Below are 10,218 nucleotides of genomic sequence, written 5' to 3'. Positions count from 1 at the left end.
TGTGGAAGAATGACAGGAACGGATTCTGAGAAGTTGTAGTTTCTATATTTGCTAGTAGTAGTAAAGGTGCTGTGAATTTTAGGCTCTATCACTGACTGATGCATGCAAGGGGCCTTTTGGGCAATTCTTTCAGAATTTGGCCCCCTCCCCAGCTTCTCCCATAATTGTTACATCATTTTTTTTACAACTCCTAGCTAATTAGACCTTAACTAGCTAGGAATTATAAAAAAAGATTAATGGCAATTCTGGAAGAAGCTGGGGAGGGGGTCAATTCTGGGAGAATTACCCAAAAGAACTGGCCCCTAGTATCTCATCTCATGCATGATGATCCTGAACTTGTGTGAAAACAGCCATCTCATGTGGTAAAAAAACTAAACAATTCAGATGCCGCCAATCTGACTACCGATAGTTTCGAACACATGCTCTTGTTAGCACGCGGCAAACGTGATAAGCTATCTGAAAAGAAAGGGAAATAGACTCGACCCTTGAAATTGACTATATGATGGGCATTTCATGATCCTTTCACCGTCACACTCGACGAAAGAGAGTCGTGAGTGTGAACTTTGGAGAGAAAACTTTGAAGTCAAGTTGACTACAAAGTTCAAAGACCTACTTATTCCGCTATGGAACTTATTTTCAGTTGAGTCTTTCAGTCGCTGGTCACAGTCAAACCGTGTTCTGTACGAGCCAAGATATTTTTCCAGTAATGAAGAAACTCGATGCTCTCTAATTCGGGCAAACCAATTCCCACTTATACTCTTCCTAGAAAAAACTCCAACGTATACTCCACTACATGGCGCAAAAAGGAAAAAGAAACTTTAACCTATGTACTTACTAGTGAAGTGCCACGTCGAGATTTACCAATGGCAGATAACGTGCCAAACGGAAGCTGAACTCCAGAGACTTCTCTCTATTCAAACTCGGTGTATATGTTACACACACGGACACGACAAAATTGCTAGGGTATGAGATAGATGGTGCGTCCAAGCACAAGTTGCGTAGGATGGCAAAGATCAGGCAGCCCATTCATTTAGATGCGACTTGGACCAAACAGGTCTCTGAACACAACCGCCAGCAAATTCCGTTTGATCCTTCCTTGGCTCAAGGTTGGCGGCAGACCCATCCCGTCCCGATGAGTTACGGTCGAGAAGACCCATCAATCAATGCTTATTCCTTTTGGTGCACATGGCACATCAGTCTGTTGCGCAGACAAGTATCTAACTCTACACGTCATGGTCCATAGGGTTTTATACAGTTAAGCAAAAGTCTAGTGGCAATTGGCAAATGGGGAATGAATGGGTAGCAGCTTTTGTGGTCAAGATGGCGACCAAGCGCGCGCTTGTACACACGGACGGACGGACGGACGGAGCAGAAGGGAGTGGAGGAGAGGCGATCAAGGGGGGTTTGTCGGTCACGTTCGTCTACAGCTAAGCTGAAGCAGAACCGAGTCGCGCTGCACCGCGCGACGGGCCGGGCCGGGTTGAACGGCGCACCTCCTCCTCATGACCCGTTCAACACCGACATCCCCCACATGCCCCCTATCAACCCCGTCACCTCACCTCACCTCCCTCTTTCTTTACGCGCTGCTGCTGCTGGGAACCTCGCAATTTTCCACCCAAGGGTGGTGGTGCTCGACCATTTAGTTTAGTTGCTACTGAAAACATTCAGTCTGGGTGCTGGGAAGTCCAGGTGCGATGCAGCGGCCATGTGCTAATGGCTGTTGATCTAAAATTGTTTAGTACTGGCAGTAAACATTCCTGAGCAGTAAGATCTATCTCATCGCAAAATATCCTATGCCGCACAGCAATGCCATCTGTTAGGAATCTACGGGGTACCGCTAACATTAAAATCCAAGGTTCGTGATGAGGTGAGCCCCAGCCTCACCAACGAGGGAACCAACAAGTACTCGTGTGCCCACGTGACGCTGTTGCGCCGGTACAAGTTACCGTATCAGCTGATGGGACAGATGATGATGATTGATGAACATGCAAATGCCTAACTTGGACCAGATCATATGATTGTGCCAAACCAAGGAAGAAACGTACCAAGACTTGTCATGTTCACATTCTCGTCTTCCAACTTCCATCACAGTTCACATTTCTCATCAGTCACCAGGCATATCAGAAAGGATCAAACAACTCATTTACCAGTTACTATGTCTGCCATTTTCTTTCACATGCTACTTGAAAGAACCGTGCCAACTGCTCACCAGGAGGGCAACGCAGTGGCGTCTTCTCAGCGACGGAGATGGTCGCCGGAACGCGCGCAGAGGGAGGAGCTGTTGTGCAGCAGGATCAGCTTGAGCCCCCTGGCAGCCTCAACGGGCCTCGGGACATTCCTCCTGGATTCACGGTGGCTGTTGTAGTAGTTCTCCGCCAGTGCGGCCTCGTCCAGGCGTGACCACGCCGCCCCCCTCGGCACGCTCGCCGCCCACATGAACCTCTCAGAGCAAGGGTTCATCAGCGTCTCCCGGAACTCCTTGGCTCCCTCGCACAGCAAGCCCTGAAATATCGTACAGAAACAGCAAATCAGTCCAGTTACAGTTTTACACACGAATAATAAATGTCTTTAGCAGGAGGGCTGCAGAGATTCAGAGAAGAAAGCAAATGCCATGGTACGGTACCTCGGACATGGCTTTGATCTTGAGGTTGACGCTGTTGGACAGGATGACCATGTTCTGGCCACTGCCTCTCAGCTTGTTGAAGAGGAGGGCGCAGTCGAGGATACGGTCTTCGGTCTTCGGGGAATCGATGTCAGTGAGGCTTCTTGGGGAGAAGATGCCAGTGAAGCTCCTTGGTGATAAGAGGGCCAGCATTGAGTTGAAGGCGCCGGCAGCGGTGGCTTCACTCTTTTCACTGTTGCGTTGCGTTTCTGTAGGAGTTGCAGGTGGGGTTGGTGCTACTGGCAACATCTCGGAAGAACTCTGCACGTGGATCCACCAGCTCTCGTTCTCCATGCAATCCTCGATCCATTGCATTATGGAGGTGGCCTTTGATGACCTCTTGAACATGCCCTCCCGCTGTTTCATGCCTTCGAGCTCCCTCATCACTGGCAAGACGATAAACACAGGGTTTCAGGGGATGAGAATAGCACATCAAGCACTCGCAGTCAAGTCAGTTCAGTTAATAATAACAACAAGCTGGGAAAGCATATTGAATACAAGACACAATAAGATGTCAAAACCTGAAAGTTACAGAAGCTCAATTCTTTAGTTAATATACCATCATAGCATGAGATGATTGTTGCAAATGAGTTACAAAGTCAAAAGTGGTAGTGAGTAGCAGCTCAACCGAATGAGACATGATCATTTAATAACAAGTCAAGGTCACAATAAGGAAATAGGTATATGCAACAATAGAAACATGGAACTGTATACAAAGTATGTACATTTCCCTTTTGTTCAAAATGCTATGACAGATGAAACAATTACTATACTGTTCTTAACTTACCAATCCTTGGTATGATCAGATGAGTTCCTTTTATGCCTTTTAGTAGCATTATAGACTTCCTTGATTCGTCATCAAGAAGACAATCGGTATCAGCCAACATGGTCCAGACTTTCATCCCTTCTCCAACCCTATTTGATTCGTGGTTTTTGTGCTGTTCACAATAAAAAATGGTCTCAATTTTAACATCAAAGATATCTTTTCATCATCAGTTCTGTACCTCCTAGGAGGATTGTAACATAAACCCTATCTTTTCAATACAAAGAAACGCAAAAATCTCTTTGCGTTTTCTCGAAAAAAAAGGCAAAGATATACAAAATGGAAATTCAAAATCAAAGCTTTACGGTTACTTACTGGAAGGCTGTTCAGTTCATCTTCCAACCTGATTGAGAGATTAGCTTCACTAGCATCAGCCTGGGTACAATCAAATGAGCTAGTTGGTCTCAAGGGAGAATTTGACAGAAGAGTCTGGAAAGGGAGCCTATCTACCACCCTTTTCTTTGTGATTGCACTTTCAATTCGTGCACGGTTTTCAGACACATCCCTTGTTTTCTGAGCTACACAAGATACTGGTGTAGAATTCTCCTTGTCGGAGCAGAATGCCTCCTGATCTTGGTCTGCATCCACTGGGAACAGGTTCTTCGGAAGACAACTTCTCGCTTTCATACCTCCTGTAGATATAGGTGTAGAATTCTCCTTGTCGGAGCAGAATGCCTCCTGATCTTGGTCTGCATCCACTGGGAACAGGTTCTTCGGAAGACAACTTCTCGCTTTCATACCTCCTGTAGATATAGGTGTAGAGTTCTCCTTGTCGGAGCAGAATGCCTTCTGATCTTGGTCTGCATCCACTGGGAACAGGTTCTTTGGAAGACAACTTCTCGCTTTCATACCTCCTGTAGATATAGGTGTCAAATTCTCCTTATCTGAATAGAAAGCTTCAGCATCTACTGTGTGGAAACGTTTGGACTTTGATGATAGATCATTGCATTCCCGTTTACTGATGCTCCTGTTTGGCGTGTATTCGGCCGACACTGAATTATCCATCCTTGAGCCAAGAACCTTCCTACCAATGGACTTGAGAACTCTGGAGGGAGGTGTCACATTTTCCTTGTCTGGAAAGATGTTTTGTTGCCTCACAGGGGAGGTAGCATCATATTCTGATGAAAGTTCACTGCATTCCCTTTGATGGATGCTCCTGTTTGAAGTGAACTCTGCTGACACCAGAACCTTCCCAGCAATGGGCTTGAGATCCATGGAGGCAGGTGCCACATTCTCATCAAGAAAAAGGTTTCCTTGTTCCGCAGGGGAGATAGCAGCATTGTACTTTCCAGGTGGTACTGAGTTTTCCTTGTCTAGAATGATGTCATTTTTGAAATCTTCATCCGGCATGAGCATAAATTCTCTTTTAACTGACATTAACGGAATAAGATTTTCAGATGTAAGTTCATTTGACTTCATCTTCTTTACAATGTTCAACACGGAGTTTTCACCCTCTGAAAAGTCATCATGTTCCAAATTCAGAGGGGAAATGGAATCCATCAACTCTTGGGAACTGGTAGGCTTCAACATTATCTGACTCCTCTCAAATGTTATGTTGCTCGAGGCATAAGGGGTGGTATTCTCCTTGTCCAGTAGACTGATCTCTTCTTTTTCTTCAGTTGCTTCTATATCCAAGTTGTCAAATATACTCCCAAAATTTATGCCTTCAAGCTGACAGTCCTCCACAACAATCTTATTTTGGGCCATTTTCTCCTTGTTTGACAGAACTCCATCCAATTTATGATGGGACAAACCATCATGCTTCATCTCTTGGTGGCTATTCGTATTTCCATCAATCATGTCATGCGTGAAAGGATTTTCTGGCATGGCCTCATAGGATTCCATATGTATAGTAGAATCCAGCTGTGAGATTTGATTTGCAAAGGTTCCGTATTTGGAAACCGAAGGGGAAACAGCACATGGCGACTCTGGTCCCATCTGTGGTTTTGCATCAAATGAATCTTGTGGGATAGAATTTTCAGAGAAAATGTCATGCTGCTCTGTCTCCTTAGCAAAATTCAGTATGGACTTCTCTTCATCCGAACGCTCCAAATTCAGAGGGTTTGGCACTTCTTGATTCCTCTCCATGGTACTGCTGTCCATGACATGGGGGTTGATGTGGACCTTTTCTGGTGCAATCATCCTTTCCTTCTCTCCAGCTTTGACATCAAAATTATCAAACAAAACCATGCAGGCTGCACATTCTCCCTTGCAGTTTTGAGAACATACACGATTCTCATTTTGGGCTTCTTCGTTCTTGTAGCTGTAGCTCAAAGTCCTGCTTCTCCTTCCTGTGTCAATGTGAAGAGACTTCACTGACTTCAACTTGGCCCTTCGGGACATGGTGCCTGATGCTTTCTGTTTGTCTGATTGGACTGGTTTTCCAGCTGCCTGTATTATTGAAGAGCCAACAGATTCTGTAATTGAATTCTCACTAACAATCGTCCCCCCTATCACTCCCACTCTGTTGTCATGAAAATGTGAGAGTGAAGACTCAGGCAATGGTGGTGCCGAGGGGATCACTTTAGCCCAGCATTCAGTTTGTTCTGATACCACTTGATGTTTTGTCTCCTGTGCATTATATTAGACAGTTAGCATTGCAGATAAGTACCAAAAGTTAAAAGATGTGAAGATCAGTAAAAGTTAAGGGGGAAAAAATCAAGCAGTAGCACTCATGCAAACATGTAGCATCCTCAAAGAAAAACACACACAGAAATATTGGAGAATATATAATCTAGATATAAGTCTAAACAATGCTGTAAGCAAATCGGTATATCGAAAGTGGTTGCAAAATCTGAAGTGGGTAGATATTATCATCATGCAGTTCATATCAAAACAAATTTATGATAAATATCAGGGAAACAACAAGTATTGCTGACCAAGAAAATTAAAGCATGTATTCGTGTTATTCTAGATGAATATTAGTTTGATGTACATAGTTGATAAATTATTAGTTGTGTTCAGTTCTATCAAACGCGTGGCATATAAATCCAGACTGGCAGACAAAGCAGTTCAATCTTGCACAAAATTTCTTAGTGTTAGCTGAGTACCATATATCCCATGAGTACACCAGCCACAAGAAAATCATTTAGCAAACTAAGCAATCAAAAAGAATGAAATCGGCAGACAAACAAGTTCAATCTTGCACAAAATTTCTAGTGTAAGCTGAGTACCATATATCCCATGAGTACATTAGCCACAAGAAAATCATTTAGCATACTAAGCAATAAAAAGAATGAAATCGGCGGGGAAATCCAACTAGGATTAACTAATTTGCGCAGGTGTTCAATGCATTCAGGTTGGTTCAGTATCAACTTTCGTTAGGACTTGACGATACTAAAACTTCGTACTAGGTAGAACTCCAGGAAGACGACACACAAAAAGTTCCTTAGCAGTCATAATTTTTAAGCATCTTTACATTACCACTGGAAGAAGTGGAACCTTAATAAACCTACGCACTAGGCAGAATTCCAGAAAGACGAGGCACATCAAAACATGATAATCAGGAGTCACCGGTGAAGATATTCAACTATGTACATGGGATTAACTAATCTGCGCAGGTGTCCAAAGCATTCAGGATGGTTCAGTGTCAGCTTTTATTAGAACTTACTACACAATGATTAATGAAAGATAAAAAATTCCTTAATAGTCATAATTTTTAAAGCATCTTTACATTACCACTGGAAGCATTGGAAGCTTATAATAAACCTAGGCACTAGGCAGAATTACAGAAAGACAGGGCATATCAAAACTTGATAACTGTAAGCAACTTCATGCTTCAAGTAACAAGGAACATAACATTATTCAATTGCTGAAGTATTCAGTTACAAAGCTGGATCCTGATTTCAAATGTAATTCATTTCTGAAAGTGATTACACATAAATGGATTATAAAATAAATAAATAAACTCTAAAAACATACACTAAAACGGGTGAACTAGAAAATAACGGAATATCGATCATTGTAGATGTTGCCTAAATTAACCAATCTACTAAACATCTTAAATAATGCATTATAAGATTTGGCACAACAGCGGCAATTTCAGTATTAGCTTGTTGGGATGCAATCTCATTGTTTGATATGCAAATAAGCTGAGCTAAAGGGACACCATCCATTGGTACCCATACCAAAACCAAGGGCATGAAATGCATCTCAAGTTTCATCAAAGGTTTTCAGTATTAGCTTGTTGGGGTCAAACCTGATGAGTTCTTGTCTCCATTGGTTCCCTCTGCCCAGGCACCAACTGATCCTGTGCTTCCTGTTAATTTCATCAAACGCTTAGACTGCAAGCAACACAGCCAAAATACATACAGATTTTGTACCGGTATAAAAGAGAATTATTGACCTGATGAGTATGGATCTCCTCCTTGTCCTCCTCAACAAGTGGTGGAAGCAGATCATCCATCTCAAATGCCTCGCGCAGGGAAAGCCAGTGAAGTCGGTACTCCCTCTTCGAGGCCCCGAGCTGCAGTGTATCACCAGCCACCAGCTCCACCAGCGTGTTTGGTGGGATCCTTTGGCCCGAGATCCAGGTCCCATGCACTGGGTCAATCAAAGCACAACCATGGATCAATTGTATGTAATTTTTGCATTATTTTGATCGAAGTTGCAAGCATATTCGCTATCATCGCAGGCCCTTATGAATATGATAAGGCGGGGCTAATCCTGACAAAATCGAGCCTATCGGGAGCAAATCCAAGTGAACCGATGACATAAATACCCCAGAAAAGTCCCCAAATAGATCGGTCTACACGAATCGATTCACCCTAACAAAACCCTAGAATTCGCGTAAACCCGAGCACGCGCGGAGATCGCGAACGGCACGCGCGCACGCGGAGAGTGGGGAGACGGAGAGGGCTGCGCGGGGGAAAGCGTGGTCTCGGTACCAGAGGAGAGGTCGGTGACGGTGATCCGGCGCTGGCGCCGCTTGCAGCGGACCTCGAGGTGGCGGCGGCTGACGCTGGGGTGGTCGATGAGGACGTGGCAGTCGGGGTGCCGCCCAAACAGCACCGGCGGATCCTCCGCCTCCTCCTCCGCCCGATCCGCATCCGCGCCGCGCCGCGCCGCCTCCGTCGGCGGCCCGTTGAGGAAGATGTGCTTCAGCACGACGCCGCCCTTGGCCACCGCGAACGCCGCGATCGGAGACCCCGCCCCCGCCTCCAGGTCCTCCGCCGCCGACGTCGCCATGCCTGCGCGTGTGGGCTGGTTGGGTGGGCGGGGCGAGGAGGAGTCGAGATGATGACGCTACGCCTCTCTGTGTGTAAAACGCAGCCCAAGAGGGAGGCGGAGGGGATTCGAAATGGGGAGGAGACGTTGGAGCCGGGGCGGATTTGAGAGCTTTGCCAATTGCAACGGCTAGAATTTTATTGTTGGGATATAATTGGAAGGGGCCGACGCGTCACCGCGTGAGTCACGCGCTCGCCCTGGCTAATGACGCCTGTGCGGGCCCATTTTCTATTTTCCTTTTTCTACAACACCATTTTCTAATTTTTTGTTCACAAAAATGTCAAATTCTGCGCCGAAACATAAAGGCGTCAATAGGTAAAGGAAAATGATCAAAATGGACCGACTGCCCCATGTACCGTGTCTGTCACCTTGATCGGCTGCCACGTGTCCCCATTGGCCTGGTGAAGCGTCTTCGTTTGTCCCTTCTCATCTCCCCACCCTTTTCGTTTTCTTTGCACTCTTCGTTTGCAAGTCAACAATGACATTGTTGCAAGCTACTACTTCCATTTGCACACCCCCCTCCCCCCCTCCCGGCGCGGGACAACAACCTATTGTTGTAACAATTGCCTCCTGCTCTCTATCGTAGGCGTCGGGAGGGGGCAGGGTCGCTACTTTAGGACTAACCATCGCTTATTGTCTGGATTGCAAGGGTTCGCCTTTGATGTTGCAGGGCTCGTTCCCTACCTAATGCAAGAAAGGGAACCATGAGTGTTTTAGGGGAGTTATTTGTGTTGCTGTGAAAGACTGATGGCATGCTCATCACAGTGTTGCAAGGGGGTGGCGCTCTATGCTACAAGGGGCGGGCCATGAGATAAGGAAGGGAACCACCAACACCTTAGGGGAGCCGCCGCGGTGATGTGAAGGATGATGGATACATTTTGCATCATATTTTACTTAGTGTCATTGCACCGTAGACCTAGGATTTTTGCATTTAACCATGTCCACTCGTTCATTTTTGTCTGATTTCACCAAGACCTCCAGAATTATGAGATTTGAGGCATTCTTTGGAAAAATCTTACTTTTGTTGGATAACGTGCTGATTTGATGTCATAGGAACCTTCCATGGAGAGGAGCACCAGAGAAGAAACCACACATTGTTTGGAGGATTTAGAAGAGCAGAGATGCACGATATGTGCACGCCGCTCGTACCGCAAGCTGTACCGTGTGCCACCGCCTTGTCATGGTCGACTACTGCCACCCCGTGTAATCATATCTCAGATACGATGAACAGAGAGACCTCCACCATATGAAATAATACCAGAAACCTCACCTCAGAAATACATCCGTAGGGGGAATCAGCAAAAGGGCATCCACCTTTGCAATTGCTTTGATCACTGAGGCATCGACATCAAGATGCATCACTTTCATCGCTGTCCACGCCATCCTCATCGACTCTCTCATCTATCTCGTTGTAATCCTCAAATCTATTGCGGATCTATATGTGTATCACTTTAATTGCTCATCCGCGATACATATAATTATCTCCATGATTTCTTGTGCCCCCATG

General features: G+C 45.4%; 1 protein-coding gene across 1 annotated transcript; it reads right to left on the bottom strand.

Moving 5' to 3' along the window:
- Positions 1–2,037: 2,037 nt before the first annotated feature.
- LOC109744040 (uncharacterized) lies at positions 2,038–8,800 on the bottom strand. The gene is made up of 7 exons (XM_073496333.1): positions 8,372–8,800; positions 7,831–8,027; positions 7,684–7,743; positions 3,801–6,056; positions 3,450–3,600; positions 2,624–3,048; positions 2,038–2,502 (listed from the first exon to the last, which is right to left on the bottom strand). The coding sequence occupies exons 1-7, from the start codon at positions 8,670–8,672 to the stop codon at positions 2,236–2,238; spliced, it is 3,657 nt and encodes a 1,218-aa protein (XP_073352434.1). The 5' UTR covers positions 8,673–8,800; the 3' UTR covers positions 2,038–2,235.
- Between the last annotated feature and the right edge of the window lie 1,418 nt (positions 8,801–10,218).

This window comes from Aegilops tauschii, chromosome 4 (genome assembly GCF_002575655.3).
Source record: "Aegilops tauschii subsp. strangulata cultivar AL8/78 chromosome 4, Aet v6.0, whole genome shotgun sequence".
Classification (NCBI taxonomy): domain Eukaryota; kingdom Viridiplantae; phylum Streptophyta; class Magnoliopsida; order Poales; family Poaceae; genus Aegilops; species Aegilops tauschii.
Note: the sequence above shows the minus strand (reverse complement) of the source record. Positions and strands in the feature narration are given on the sequence as shown.

Bases quoted from the DNA above. Each gene is read 5' to 3' on its own strand.
- LOC109744040 (XM_073496333.1), bottom strand. From the start codon at position 8,672: ATGGCGACGTCGGCGGCGGAGGACCTGGAGGCGGGGGCGGGGTCTCCG. The intron at 3,601-3,800 runs GTAAGTAACCGT...TATTGTGAACAG, and splicing joins ATGAACTGAACAGCCTTCCA to CACAAAAACCACGAATCAAA. The intron at 3,049-3,449 runs GTAAGTTAAGAA...TCGTCTTGCCAG, and splicing joins TCTGATCATACCAAGGATTG to TGATGAGGGAGCTCGAAGGC.